At 34.9% G+C, this 16,004-nt stretch overlaps 1 protein-coding gene across 5 annotated transcripts in view; it reads right to left on the reverse strand.

Annotated features, from left to right (window-relative positions):
• The window catches only part of ANTXR1 (ANTXR cell adhesion molecule 1), a 277,518-nt gene that overhangs the window by 211,544 nt on the left and 49,970 nt on the right, over nucleotides 1-16,004 (reverse strand). For all 5 annotated transcript variants that reach the window (XM_012539935.3, XM_031950625.1, XM_031950622.1 and 2 more), the window contains exons 4-6: nucleotides 8,095-8,176; nucleotides 7,508-7,541; nucleotides 4,170-4,249 (exon numbers count right to left, since the gene is read on the reverse strand). In XM_012539935.3, coding sequence (XP_012395389.1) covers nucleotides 4,170-4,249; nucleotides 7,508-7,541; nucleotides 8,095-8,176 — 196 coding nt within the window. The remainder of the gene's footprint in view (nucleotides 1-4,169; nucleotides 4,250-7,507; nucleotides 7,542-8,094; nucleotides 8,177-16,004) is intronic.

Here is a 16,004-nt window from a genome sequence, read left to right on the forward strand (position 1 = left end):
ATCCTTACAACTCTGGTAAATATTCTCATATATAAGGAAACTGAGGTAAACTTAGGTTAAATGACAAGCCAAGAATCATAGATCTATTAAGTGTCTGAGGATGAATTTGAACTCAAATCTTCCTGATTCCTGACCAAGAGGTCTTACTCTTTAGCCACTGAGTTCAGAGATAAGCATATTTAGGTTACAATTCCAAAACATCTCTATAAATCCAACTAACAACAAATTATGTCAAAATAATAATTCAAAACAGTCAGTTCTGTTATAACTATTATTAATCAAAATATTCCTTCATGTTTTTGAAAGAAAGTAGGGAGGAAAACATTTTAGCACCTGCCTGGAGCAATATATGTGACAGAAAAGGTGGGAATTAAAGAAGAATTTATACCAAGGACAAGAATAAAATATCACCATAGCAGAAGTGACTTGACAAAGCTCTTGAAAATCTAGTGAAGGATGATGTAAGATAGTTTAATGTCCAATTGGTATACATCACAGAAAACCTGAATGCCATACATCTTAAAGGCAAGCAAAAAGAAACTTCTGAAAAGAATTGAGGAAATTAAAAGTATATTCCAGATTCCCTTAATCAGCAATTGAAAGCAAAGTTTAAAAGTCAAGATGATATAGGGAATGAAAACAATGCAAAAGATAACCAAATGCTTGAATTTCAGCACTAGGAATAGGAAGACAACTTTATTTACCTGACATAGTATTGAGTTATAATATATATTAAGTAAATATTTGCTGAATTCAATTGAAGAAAATAACTTACCTTCTTTTTCCTTCCCTTCTATAACTCCCAAGCCATATTATAGCTTAGCTTCCTGGCTTATAAGTATTGGTGGGATCATAAAATAGAGAATCAGGGAGAAATATTCTCACTTTACTCATGGGGATATTAAAATAAAGACAGATTAAGTGTCACATCAGAAATAAGTACTAGGAATTTAAATTTATTCTTTGGACTGCAAATCAAGGGCTCTTACCCCTACATCACCACTGTCTACTTTCACCCATACATAAAATTTTCCTTTACCTCAGTGATGAGACTAGTCATAACTACCATTTGACTGATCCAAAACATGCACTTGCCCCCCCCCCCCCACAGCCCACAAAATTAAACACAGCCTTGACCTAGCAATCCTTTTATAATCTAATCTTAATCTACCTGTCCAATCTCCTTTCTTACTCCTCCCTTTCTTGGACCCCCTAGTCTAGCCAAACTATATGTGTGGTTAAGCAAGAATGGGAGTTTTGTTTTTTATATTTTATTCCTTCTCTCTCTCCTCCATAAAGCATGCTTTTATTGGCATCTGGCATTCTGAATTTAATGTCTATGCATGTGACATATATAAAATTCCTTTCCCCCATTCCCTATGCAGAGATTTCTAGCAGGCAGAAATCTCTTCCATCTCTGGCCTTTTCCTCCTTGGATTTTTATATTGAACTTTTCTGCATCCAAACTAAGCTAAATTCCGTACCTACCACATAGGCAAGTTTTGAAAAGTTTAAGCATGTCATCTGCCAAATATTCAGGAAATGCATACCATATTAGTTCCAATATTATTGCTCCTCATCTGTTTAGTTCCTAATACATATTTAGATCAAAATTTTGAAATGTGCCTCCTCTAAATTACTTTCTCCCTCCAAAATAAAAATTTTAGAAAAATATTATGTGCTTTGAAATAAAAACCAGTTTGCCAACAGAGTTTTCTCTAAGCAGAACAAATTTTTGCTGGATGTGAAAAAGTTTAAGTTAAAGGAACTGCCAGCTATTTGTCAGTTTGGGGATGAGTATGTTGGTCAGCACCTGTTCCGCCCAGTTGCATTGGATCCATCTCCCTCTAAATCTCTGTGTTGCTCATTCACTTGCTCTTCTGATTAGAGAGTGACCTCATCTCCCACTAGCAATGAACTTCAGTCCTTCAAAGTAAACTTGAGTCAAGATTGTCCTAAGTGTAGGTTCTTTCTTTTATTGGCTAAAATTTTGGCAAACTCCAAATTTAAAACTTGAAAGAACAGGACTTCCTAAATATAAGTTCCACGTTTCACTCATTAAGTAAATTCCCTCCCTCACTATCACACAAATATAGGCAGTTTCATTTAAAGAGTGCTTTGCTTGCATATATATATATATATATATATATATATATATATAACACAGGATACTGATGTTAAATGTCATGTGTTAGATTTCAATGAACTATGCTACCAATTGCTGTAAAACTCTGGTTGAGTCACTGTTCCTAATTAAAGATTAAGATCTCAAAAAAATAATGTAGGATGTTAAGGGTAGTTATATACCAGGACTCACATTTGGATTGATTTCTTTCCATTTCACTATAGTAGGAAAATATTTGGAGAAAGTGGTGAAAACTATGCTAGCAATATGGTACCAATGTTTCTATTTGGGAAAAAAAAAGATATATTTATAACTTGCAGATCCTTTGGAGACCTATGATACTTGCTTTTTTGGCATGATAATTTACATGGGAGCGGGAAAACTATCACCTGAGGGTCATATCCAGCCTGCACCTATTTCTATATATTCTATGAGTTTAAAATAGTTTTTACATCTTAAAATAAGATTTAGATTTTATTTAAATTCATTTTATTTTTATATTTTAAAATTAAAATAAAAAAAATCATTCTTAACTCCTAGCTTTAGAAAACTAGACAAGCAATCAGATTTAGCTCTTCGGTTATATTTGCCAACTTCCCTCCCCAGACCAAACTATAGTTTCTATAGATTTAACACACACACACACACACACACACAGAGCAATAAGGTATAATGGAAAGGTCTAGATTTAAGTATCAAAACATAAAGATTTGATTTTCAACAATGATAATAACTAAATGGCTCTGAAAAGGCCCTTTGTAGATCTGGGTCATATATATGAGACTGGGCTAATAATAATTTCATTATCTTCCTTATAAAATTTTTGGGGAGGGGAAAGCAGAAAGCACTATATAAATAGAAGTTGCCATTAATTGCTCCAACACTGATTGTGAAAGACAACCGTCTTGGAAAAAAAAATATTTTCCCAAAATTATAATGGTTTTGGGCATAGATGAACACTTTTTAGGAAGAATATAAAAGACATTAAAGGTTTTAGAAATTTTGGAAATAACATCTAGCATTTTTCTAGAATAGAAATTACTTTAAAATTTTCTTCAACAAAGATTGGGTAAAGCCTAAAATAGGCTTTAATAATCCTACTACTATAAATGAAACCAAGTTTAGATAAGAGTAGATCCTTGTCCCCAGGGAGCTTTTTTCTAGTATAAAGTTAAGAGTTTAGTGTCTCTAGCTTCAAATTAACTTTCTGGCACCCAATTTTTAAATTTCATCCAGTTCTCCTTAGCCAGGTTTTGTTTTTTTTAAAGAGGCAATCTTCCTAATTATTTCTTATCCTCTTCAAATACTCAAGTCAGTCACTAATACATATTTATTAAGTACTCATTATACACAAGGCACTATGCTAAGGGCTGAGGATACAAAGAAAGGTAAAAGACTTTCTCTACCCTGAAGGATCTTACAGTCTCATGGGGAACACAACAAAACAACTATGTACAAGTAAAATATATACAAGAAAAATGGGAGATTAAAGGTAGAAGGTAGAGTCCTTCTCTTCCTTTAAGATTCAGTTTAGGAATAAGAGACTGCATGAAGCTTTTTCTAATCTCTCCCCAACTTTGCTATGTCCTTCTTCCCAAACTATTTTTGGATAATATATACACACATATGTGTATACATACATACATACATACACGAATATATGTGTGTATATATACACATACTTGAATTTATTAACTCTGTGTTCTTCCTCTTTATTTTTATATGTATTCATTGCCTTTCTCATTACAACATAAGTTTATGGCAAGAAGAGTTTTCTCTATTCTTTTTATTTGCCAGTGTAGCACAGATTTTCACATGATAGACACTTAATAAATGTTGGTTAAAGGGCTGATTTATTGTGATGGCTGACCTACAAAATTTGAATAAGACATAGTCCATGACCTCATGGAACTTACAAGATAGTAGAAGAACCACATTTATGTTTGACTGGTATGAAGAGATTCAAGATCAGTATAGGATGTGGGAGGCTGTGCAGGAGTATGGGTTTGCATTCAACAATGGCTAGGCAAGTCCAATCTCTTACCTCTTGCTCTGCATAAAAGAAAAGATCTTCATGAAGTTCTCCATCTGTCAGAGCAATGATGACACTGGCAGTCCGGTAGCCTACCAAATGCAAAGCAAATTCATTCATTCTAACAAGTCTATAAAAGATAAGTCACTTTCCTTAGTACTGGTGGTAAATGTATTGTTAGGTTAGTCACCAATATATTATATTATGGAAGCAGAATGCTTCAACTAGAATAGAAACAGGAGAAAACATGTGTTTCTTCTTTTTTCTTCTTTTTTTTAATTTTTTTATCATAGCTTTTTATTTGCAAGTTATATGCATGGGTAATTTTACAGCATTGACAATTGCCAAATCTTTTGTTCCAATTTTTCTCCTCCTTCTCTCCTCCCTCCCCCCGATGGCAGGTAAACCAATACATGTTAAATATGTTAAAGTATAAATTAAATACAATATAAGTATACATATCCTAACAGTTATTTTGCTGTACAAAAAGAATCAGACTTTGAAATAGGGTACAATTAGCCTGTGAAAGAAATCAAAAATGCAGGTGGACAAAAATAGAGGGATTGGGAATTCTATGTAATGGTTTTATAGTCATCTCCCAGAGTTCTTTCACTGGGTATAACTGGTTCAATTCATGCTTTTCTTTTAAGTTCCCAGCCTCCAACTACTCTGTATAAGGTGTAGTGTAATCATGGAATGAAGATGACCCTATAACTCCCTCTCCACCAAGAGCACCTACCAATCCAGACAAGCCTTTAGTAGGGATTGGTAACTTGGAGACCAGCCTAGCTAAGTCAGGGAGAATCATTCCCAGAATTAGCCACCAGGTCATAAATTCTTTTGCTCATAATAACTCAAGAAATGATCTTAAGGAAAGCATTCAAGACACAGATGAGTTACAAGCCTGTAGAAGGAATACCCAAAGAGATAAGCATTGAGTGAAAATTGAGAAGAGTCTTGATATCAGTGTACATTTCCTAACAATTAGTGCTCTCTCCAGACTGGACAGGGTGGGTTCCCCCTCCATGTAAGTCTTTCTGAAGAGGTGTTACCCCTTATCAGACACATTCTATATGACTTATGAGCTCCCTTTCAGCTCTAAATATGTGGTCCCATATAATGCTTTACACACCACAGTCCCATGAAGTTGGCAATAAAAACATTATCATCAGTCCGAACTGAAGGTCAGAACCGTGACATAGTGCCTTGCCCATGGTTGGTCACACAGCTAGTGTCAGAGTCCCAGTCTCATGACTCAGTGTCCAATATTGTTCCACTACATTATTGATATCTCGATAAATGGGAATTCTCTGGTCTGAAGCTTCATTGCTAGAGCAGAGGACTCAGGAAAGAACTAGAATGGCCAAACACCCCACAAGAGGAATGGTTAGATCTCTTCGGTTGGTTGCATTTGGCCCAAGAGAGAGCAAGTGGTCTGAGAAAACGTTGTCTTAAAAAAAAAATACAATGGAGGGCCCACTGATCCTTCTAGAGATCAGGCACAAAGCATGAGAAAGGCATATGCTAAGAATGGTGAGTTACTCCAGGAAATATTCTCTGCAAGATATTTGGGATTCAGAGCTACTGCAATTACTTGGTGCAGAAAACATAAATTCCTTTGGTTTTCTTTTCTTTTGGTAAAACATTCTTTTAAAGTAAGCAGCCCAGCTGCAGAAGGAGGAGTTGATATTAACCTGCTAAAGCAGAATATTTTTTTGATATTTTTGCCCTAAATGGACCCCTTTGACAATCTAATGAAGCTTGTGGACTCTCTCAGAATAAAGTTTTTAAATGCATAAAATTAAACCCATGATAATAGAGGAAACATTATAATTAGTTATATCTATATAAGATATGTGTACACACATGTATGTATACAAAAAATTCTGGGAGCTCAAGTTAAATAATTTCCTCCTAGGTTTGTAAGGACTATGGCACCTCCTAAAATATAACCAAGACTTATGATGCCACAGGTAGCATTAGCACAAGGAACAATATAGTAATAATAATAATAACAAGAATAATATTATAGGATATTCTGTGCTAACTGAATTAGTTGACTGTAAAATATGGTATTGCAGCATCTATCATCTATCAAAATCTATGAGATGTTTTCAGAGATGTATCCTTAGTGTTAGTGTCTGGCCAATATTACTACGCAGCTGAATGAATACTAGGTCTCCATGTTGTAATTTGGAATGAAATAATAAAGGAAGGGTAGGGCTTAAATGATCTTTAAGGGCTTTCCAGGACTAACTTTATAATCCTATGATCTGAGTTGGATTTAAAAGATCAACTAGACCATAGGTTCACAAATTTTTTTTTTTCCAGAATCCTTTTATACTCTTGAAAATTAGTGGGAACCTCCTTATTTTTTGTTTATATGAGTCATATCTATTGCTTTTATTGTAGTATGAAAAAAATTTAAATATCTTCATTTAAAAGTAACAAAAATAAGCCCATTACATTTTAACATAACAAGGTAACATGAAAAAAATCTTATAAAGTACAAAAGCTTGTAAGAAAAATGATATTGTTTTAAATATTTTTGCAAACTTTTAATATCTAGATTGAAGGAAGCTGTCTCTCATCTATTTCTACATTCAATCAACTAAAATAAGTTGTTTTGATTGAAATATGTAAATAAAATCTGTTCTCACATTGATATGTAGTCAGAGAAAGAAGAAGTGCTTTACCAGGTTACTAATAGTTACATTATTAGGAAAATAATTTTTATCTAGCAATTTCCCTAAAAGAGCTTTAGGTATGATACTTTGAGAATGCCAAAATAGACAATTCTACATTCCTGGGGGAAAAAGAATCTTCTCTATGGTGGAAAAAAAGGAATAATTAGGCTGTGAAACAATAAGTACTAAGCAATCCTTCCCTCCATCCTCATTTACAAAATGCTTTATATGCATAATCTAAAATAGCTGTTGTGCAAAAAAACAATGCACATAAATCCTATTCCCTCAAAGTATAGGATAGTCAGTATACTGATAAAAAGATTTAGTAGCCAGATAAATTACCAGCTAATTACCAGCAGGGTAATTGCACATGTAGCAGAGATATCCAAGGGACATATATACGCTTGAAAACAAGGTATCAACCCAAATGACAATTGTTTACTGTAACTGCTTGGGTTCTCTGCTACTTATAAGGGAATTTTCTTCTATGTAAACAAGAGACAAATTGAACCTGTGTCCTTCATCTTCTTATTTGTCTCCCACCCTCTTTGTGTATGAAGCTTACATATAGGAACTCTGTATAAGGCTGAATGTATAAAATATCAATTTTAGGAGCAAACTAAGAAATGAAAGAAAATTGGGTAATCCATAATATCATCTTACCTTGAATATTTTCATAATAAATCTGCTCATTGGCCTGAAATACACATGAATAGGATGATCAGAGAGAGATTCATGGTTTGCATTTCAAATGCAATATTCATGCACATAGATTAGCATATGACTCTCAGTCAGAATAGAATCTGGATACAAGGCTCTTAAATGCCTAAGATTCACTTCATGATTAATCAGTGATGATGATCTGATGCTAATATCACATTGGATTAATTATCTAGGTCATACTTTATGTGAACCTGTGATTCCTTTTTACTTATACTGGAGTGAAGGACATTTTCTCATTAAATTAAGTGCCTTATTCTACCAACCAGCAAAGATATCTCTTTGGGGAAAGGGTGGGAACTTCCTGTGGGCTATTTCTGTCTGCCAAGATTTGCATTAACTAATGAGTTCTTCACCTCTAGTGTCAGATCAGCTGAGATGTTGGATATTTCTCTTCAACCTACAAGTTCCTAAAGCAAAGCAAAATTGTTATTGCTATTAATCCAGTTAATCCATGTGTCTTCTCTGGCTAGGATGTGTTATTCTGAAGATTATATAGATTTATGTTTTACAGTTATTAAAAAATTTACCCTTTCAAACCCTTCATGCATGTATGTGTCTCCTCCAGGCAGGACTTTTTGTAGCTCTTCTAAGCCTTGGCGAATCTGTTCTCTGAAAACCAAAAGATACTGTGTAAGACGAATCAGGGAAATTTTTGCTTTTGAGTTTTGTCCCACTGTCATTGCTGGTAATGTGAATATCACAGATGGATTGGTAGTGCTTTAATATGATTGTATCAAGCAAATGTCTATGTTAATTCCCATAGTGCCAAACTAACCAATTGACAGTTATTAAGTATCTACTATGTGCCAGAAATTGTGCTAAATTCTGGGGATACAAGAAGAAGCAAAAGAAAGACCTTATCCTCAGAGAGCTTAGAATCTAAAGAGGAAGACAAGAAGTAAACCAAAAAGTATAAATAAGCTCTATATGGCTAAATAGGAGATAATTAAAAGAGGGAAGGATTGGGAAAGTCTTCAGAAGGTAGGACTTTAGTTTGGATTTTAAAGAAGTTAAGAAAACCAGTAGAAGAAAATATTAATTTTTTAAAGCATCCCTAGAAATCTGTTATCCAATCAAAATTGGTCCTTTCAGTGAAAGTTTACTGGCTGTTAGGTGTCACAATGGAAACAGTGGCAAGCCTGAAGAAAGGAAAACTTTTCTTGAATTCAAATCCAATCTCAAACACTTATTAGCTGTGTGACCTTGGGCAAGTTACTTAACTCTGTTTGCCTCAGTTCCTCATTTGTAAAATGAGCTAAAGAAGAAAATGGCAAACCACTCTGGTTTCTTTGTCACAAAAACCCCATGGACAAAGTCCATGGGCACATGGAGTAAGACGTGACTGAGTTACTAAACAGCAAGTAATTATTCAATTATTTCCATAAAAGAATGAATACTTCTATCATTGGTTACTGTCGTGGAAGTTATTATGGTGATTAAGTTTAATTAAAAATAAATTTTAGTTAAAACTAGAAATAGTGTGCTAAGATAGGAAGAAATATAAGATATGTTTATCTATATGGCCTTCTTAAACAGGTGAAGAAGGGATATTTGACAAATATTCCATTTTTTCCATTGCCCAAAGAGTGCCTTGCAAGTGGAATGCCTGTTCTAAACCTGTTCCAGCTGCTTACACATGTGTTTTGCTGAAATCTGTGTTTCTCTGGTGCCAACACAAATAATGATTAGGTGGGAAAACTGCTTTTTTACTTGGCTTTATTCCACTGATGCTGTTGTGTCTGGTGAGGTCATGAGCTGAATCAAATGTTCCCAAATCTGTTCAAGTAAGCCCTTAATGCAACTTGCAGTTAATTCTCAATCAGATTGCATTCCTCAGCCCTAGATCAATCTATTCCTTCTTCAAGAATTCCCCAAAAGCACAGAAAAACAAATACATGATATAACAGAAGCACTTCATCAGTCCAATTGGACAATGGATTGTTGTGTTTTAGTCAGAACTAATAGGACTTTCTTAGAATTAAAATATTTGGAGAAAAAAGTATTTTAAAATATTGATAAGCTCCTATTATCTTCATGGGAACTTACTGACATTGAGTAGGGGTCATATAATGGGCAAAATTATCCTTACACCACCTTTCAACTATACTGTTTGGTACAACATGTTATATATGTACATATCACTAAGGATTTCAAAGCTCTTTTCTCACAATAATCTAGTAAAGTCAGTAGAACACAAATATTATAACCTCGTTTTACAGATGAGTACACTAAAGCTCTGAAAAGGAAAGTGACTTGTCTGAGGTCACAAATTGATGGGGCCAGGACTTTATCTCATATCTTCTGATTAGGTAGAAAAAATACTGGATTTGAAGTAGAAAAATGATTTCAAAAATCTCAACTTAGTAGCTATCTACGTATGTATGTTGGAAAAATCCCTTAACTGTTCTGAGTCACTGAACTTTAGCATGGGTGTGTATCCCTCTTTCTTTCCTCCCCTGACCCCCAAGGACTCTCTTTGACTGCAGGACAATTTATTTGGATTAATTTATTTGATTAATTTTTATGTAGGACCTACCATCCCTAGCTCTTGCTTTTGAACCCTCTCTTTTCTCTTCTGAAGCCTTATATATATATATATTTTTTTAAAGCCTCTTTCAACATAGACTTCTGCCATGAAGAGAATGGTTAAATCTGCTGGGTCACAGATTTAGGGCTGGAAGATGCCTTAGAAGTCACTTACTGAAATGCCTTCCTTTTCTAGATAAGCCACAGAGTTGTAAGTCACAGAACCAGAATTAGAAACTAAATTGTCTGATGGACAGAAGCAGCTACACCCAAAGAAAGAACACTGGGAAATGAATGTAAACTGTTTGCATTTTTGTTTTTTTTCCCGGGTTATTTTTACTTTCTGAATCCAATTCTCCCTGTGCAACAACAGAACTGTTCGGTTCTGCACACATATATTGTATCTAGGATATACTGTGACATATTTAACATATATAGAACTGCTTGCCATCTAGGGGAAAGGGTGGAGGGAGAGAGGGGAAAAATCGGAACAGAAGTGAGTGCAAGGGATAATGTTGTAAAAAATTACCCTGGCATGGGTTCTGTCAATAAAAAGTTGTTGTAATAAAAAAATTAAAAAAAACTAAATTGTCTAATTTTCCTCAGTAATGATCCCTAGCCCAGTCCCAGAACACAAGAATACTTGGTTTTCCACTTACTTTTGAACTTGTCAGAGTTAGAATATTCTAGTTGTGTGATAGTAGTCAAATTGTACTCTCAGTGACCTAGGACAATTTCTAAAACTAAAAATTAGAGATGATTTACTAATTAGCATTGGTGGAGGAAATTTTACCTCCAATAATTATCAAAAATGATTAAATTATAGGTTCAGAACCTCACCACTAATATCCAAAATTTTGAAAGAAATTATAATGACTTCAGGCTATTCAGTAGAGAAATCTAAGATTCCTAGAGAGCTTTGCATCTGGAATTAGAAGATAATGGGTATGGGGAAAGAACCAAATAATAAAATAGCCTGATTCTCATCAGTCCTCTCCTGGACCAGTGCAGTCATCTTCTAATCATCTTCCTGCTTTCAGTCTTTCCTCTTCTCCAACATATCCACCACATAACAAAAGTATGTCTGACCATATCCCTTCCCTGATCAGTAAGCTTAGGTGGTTCTCTGCTAAATCTAGGGCAAAACAGAGACTTTTCTGTTTGATCTTTTAAGTCCTTACAACCTCCTATGTTTCCCAGGCTACTATATGTTTCTCCTCTTAATGTACTCTGCAGTCCATTCAAACTACATTTTTTTCATGTACAGCATTCTCTCTTTTCACGCTATATCTTTGCAAAGGATATCTTTCAGGCCTAAAATGCACCCCCTCTTCACTTCATACCTTATAGAATTTCCAGTTTCCTTCAAAGCTCAACTCAAAGGCCAGCTCTTAAATAAGATCTTTCCTGCTCTCCACCCCTATAAGTCTCTCCCCCAAACTACCCCAATATTAGTTTTATATGTGGGTATATGATTTCCTCACATAGAATTTAAGTTTTGGGGGCTCAGGGACTATTTCAAAACTAAAGCTTAATGCATAGAAGGAACGTAATACATGATTGTTGATTGGGTATTATAGCCAAAGAAATGAATAATAAATGATGGAGAAGCCACTGGGCTCAGGTCCAGGGAATCCTGGGATGTTTCTCAGAAGCCATTATGAAAAGAAGATGAACTAGAGCAAGAATACTAGAGGAATAAGAGGAGGAGAGATAGAGAGAGACTAAGAGACAGAAACACAGAGACACAAAGAGAGAGAGAGAGAGAGAGAGAGAGAGAGAGAGAGAGAGAGAGAGAGAGAAAGACGGACAGAAGCAAAGGCATAGAGACACACAGAGGAGACAGAGACAGAGAGATAGAAATAGAGAGAAGGAGAAAGAGATAGAGAGACAGAGACAGGGACAGAAAGAGACAGAAAGGCAAACAGAGACAGAGAAAGAAAGAGAAGAAGAAAAAGAAGGAGAAGAAATGTAAGGAGGAGAAGAAATAGGAGGAGAGAGGAGAAAAGAAGAAAAGTGAGGGAAAGGAGAGGGCAGGGAAAAGAAAGGAAGAAGGAGGGAAGACTGAAAAGTAAGCTATAGTCTGTGGGGAGATGGGTAATGTGGTGACTCTAGACTCCCCATGAAAAGTGAATTCTACACTACCCAAGAGTTAGTAAATATTCAAACTGGCCACTAAGATAATGCTAAGGCAGCATGGGGAACTCAATGACAGTTTCCTTACCCTGTCCAGAATTTCCATTCAATAAATTTTCTTGGACTTATAAGACTTTGAAATGCTTCTCCCTGGATTGTTTATACTGTTTTGGAATATTAACTAAATGTCTTTGCTTTCAGATTGGTAGCTTCTACACAGTCTAATAACAAATAGGATTTTATTGGATTGGGGTTAAAGTCATGATTTTCAGAATCATTTACTTAAAAGAGGTCCCCTGAACCTGAGAAAAATAGAAAAGGACAACAAAATCAGACATCTCAGAAACTGCCAGGTCCCCATGTTTTATGCAGTTTTGCATTGTATAAAAGGGATCATCACTCTTTCCATGGAGGAAGGGACCATACTATAAAATTATGAATAAATTATAAAGTAAAAATTATCTTCAGACATCTGAAGGAATTATGGGGAAAATAGGCTTGTTCTAGTTGGGCCCAGAAGACTACATTAGACCCAATGGGTAAAAGTCATAGAAAAGCAAAATTCTGCGCCATATGAGGAAAAATATCCTAAATATAGCCACCCCAACATAAAATGAGCTGATTTAGGATGTAATGAGTCCTTCTATAATTGTCTTGAAATGGAAGCTGGATGATACTTAAAAATGCAAGTCACTGAAGATTTTTATTTCACCCAATGTTTCATAATATTTTTATACCCAAAGTTACTTAATAATTTCCTTTAAAATTCTGAATAAAAAACAAAGGAAGTATATTATAATGTTCTCCCAAGACTACATATGCCTCTTATTTATTTTTTATATGGGCCTTTTATTTCATTTGTAATATTATCATTGTCTCCTCAAAAGAACAGAATACTCCTGTTTTCAAGTATTAAATGAATTATGTTGTTTTCATTTCAGAAGGATTTTAAAAGTTTGTCTTTTAATGATGACATGGCATGATCAATTTGCTCAAGAAGTCAAGAGATGTGTTTGATGTACATCCTTTCCCCCAGTGACATCAATAATAAAAGCAAACTCCAGGAAGAGCCCAAAAGATGCTGATGGTTGCCCAAGAATAACTTCTTGGATTCTGTCCCGAAAAGCTTAACTCTCAAGATTTCTAAACATTCAACAAGGCACTTAGTCAGACAGACCCCTCTCTGAAATGCCAGTAAATACATTTTTAACTTGTGATATGAAAAATCTTCTCAAACAATGTTCCAAAAGGATCATAATAATGAAATGCATAGTGCCATAGTTCTACAGATGTTTTCTAGAAAAATCTGCAAAATGGTTTAAAAGAATTATAGTTTTCTTTCTGTTTCTGTCTCTGTCTGTCTGTCTCTTTTCCTCTGTCTTAAGAAGCAAAGCATTTGAGAAATTCCTGACTTGCTTTTTCGATGATTTCATCTTTCAGAAGGAAGGACAAATGAGGACAACTGTTAGTCTGGAACTGATTTTGACTAACAAAGAAAAACTCACTGATGAAGTAGAAACTCATCAAGTACATTTTTTATTGAAGCTTTTTTATTTTCAAAACATATGCAAAGATATCATCAAGGACATTTTAGAATTTATGAGAGAAAAGAAAAGGAATGCTAAATAGAGATTTACATGTATACTACATATTGTGACAGCAGATTTCAGAAGGCTTAGAAAAAGGTAAGTATTATTCCATGGCCTGAAACATTATAAGATATAAGATCAGAAGAGATGAGAAGTTTTAATAAAGAATAATTATAAATGTGCATGGTGGGAATCATTAAGAGAAAAGAGGGACTTTATAATAATCAAATAAGTCAGGGGTGCAGCTAGGAGGCACAGTGGACAGAGGGTGGACACAGAGTCAGGAGAACCTGAATTCAAATCTGACCTGAGCCAAGTCACTTAACCCTGTCTGCCTCAGTTTCCTCATCTGTAAATTGAGAAGGAAATTGCAAACCATCCAGTATTTTCACCTAGAAAGCCCCCAAATGGGATCACAGAGTTAGACACAAACACTTGTCTAAATAATTAGCAAGAAATAAGTAATTACTATTTAGGTGCTAGGTTGAAAATGAAACTGTTCCCATCTTCCAGGAGCTTACAAAGTCTACCAAGAGAGCTGCTAACAGGTACGGATGTCAATGTATACAGATTTTAAGTAGTTTCAAGGCTGGCAGTTGTGGGGAGGGGATCAGGAAAGGCTTTATATATAAAATGGCATTTAATCTGAATTTTTAAGGGAACTAAGGATTCTAAAGAACAAGATAAGAAGGGAGAAGAGCATTCTGTGCATACAGTATTCTGATGAACTCAGATGAACGTAGACTATTGTGTAGTGGAAAAGGCAAAAAAAAGGTAATTCTGCTAGACTGGAGCATGCGAAAAGGAGTGACACATAATATGATTGGGAGAATAGATTTCAAGCCAGGGGGAAATGGATCTGAATGCCAAGCAGAGAAGTTGGAATTTGATCCTAAAGCCAGTGTTTCTCCAAGAAACCTTGGAGCATCCCAAGTTTATTTTTAAATGAATCTATAGTTTATTCATATCAATTTAAAATAATAATTTTAGAAGATTTTACTATAAAAGTTCAGCCAAAATGTTATTAAACTGAAGGGTTCTATCACCATGAATAAGTTTGTGAATCACTGCTAGGTAACACAGTGTCATTGGTATAAACTATGTATTTGGGCAACACTGCTCAATCTCTCTGCCTTACTAATATCAAGTAAAGGGATTTCAGAGGACTTCTGGTTCAGCATGTAATTAAATAGAATTCCTCCTTTTAAACAACAAGTAGCTATCTACACTCTGTTTGAAGGGCAGCTAGGTGGCAAGAAGGATAGAGTGCTGGGCCTGAAATCAGGTTATCTTAGCACACAACCTGCCTCAATCACTTACAAGTTGTGTGACAATTTCTTTGTCCCTTAGTTTCTTCATCTGTAAAATAATGATGAAGATAGCATCTATTTTACCGGATTGTTTCAAAGATTAAATGAGATTGTATCTATGAATGTCAAAGAACTGGAGTATCTATTATCAATGAACCTATTTCCTGAGGTAATATATTCTACCTTTGATCAATTCTAATTGTTGAAAAGGGTTTTATTTTATCCTTAAATCAAGCAGAAATCTGCCTTTCTGCAAATTTCTACCTCTGCTTTTAGCTCTACTTTCCAAAGACAATAATTCACATTTAGATAGGATTTTAAGGTTTAAAAAGTGCTTTTTTAGCAGAACTTATCTAAATCTTCATATGTATATAACCCTTCAAAATAGCTATCATGTTCCCTACTGAGAGCAATATAGGAGAAAGAACATTGATTTTGGAGTGAGTTGTTCAATCATTTTTCCATCCTGTCCAATTCTCCATGACCCCATTTTGGGATTTTCTTGGCAAAGATACTGGAGTGGTTTGCCATTTCCTTCTTAAGCTCTTTTTCCAAATGAGGAAACTGAGGCAAACAGTTAAGTAACTTGCCCAGAGTCACACAACTTTTAAATGTCTGAGGCTGGATTTGAACTCAGGAAGAGTAGACTTGTTTCTAGGTCAAGCTCTCTATGCATTGTAGCACTGTCTAGCTCCCCTTTGGTGTCAGAAATGTGTTCAAATCCTGCTTCTTCTACCTGTTTGCCTTTAGGTAAATCACTTAATCTCTCAGGACCTCAGTTCTTCATCTGAAAAATGAGTGTGAGAATAAACTATCTCCAAGATCTCTTAATATCAATATCTCTGACCATAATTCTTCTATTCACTATGCTAAATG

The sequence above is a fragment of the Sarcophilus harrisii genome, chromosome 2 (genome assembly GCF_902635505.1).
Source record: "Sarcophilus harrisii chromosome 2, mSarHar1.11, whole genome shotgun sequence".
NCBI classification, from domain to species: domain Eukaryota; kingdom Metazoa; phylum Chordata; class Mammalia; order Dasyuromorphia; family Dasyuridae; genus Sarcophilus; species Sarcophilus harrisii.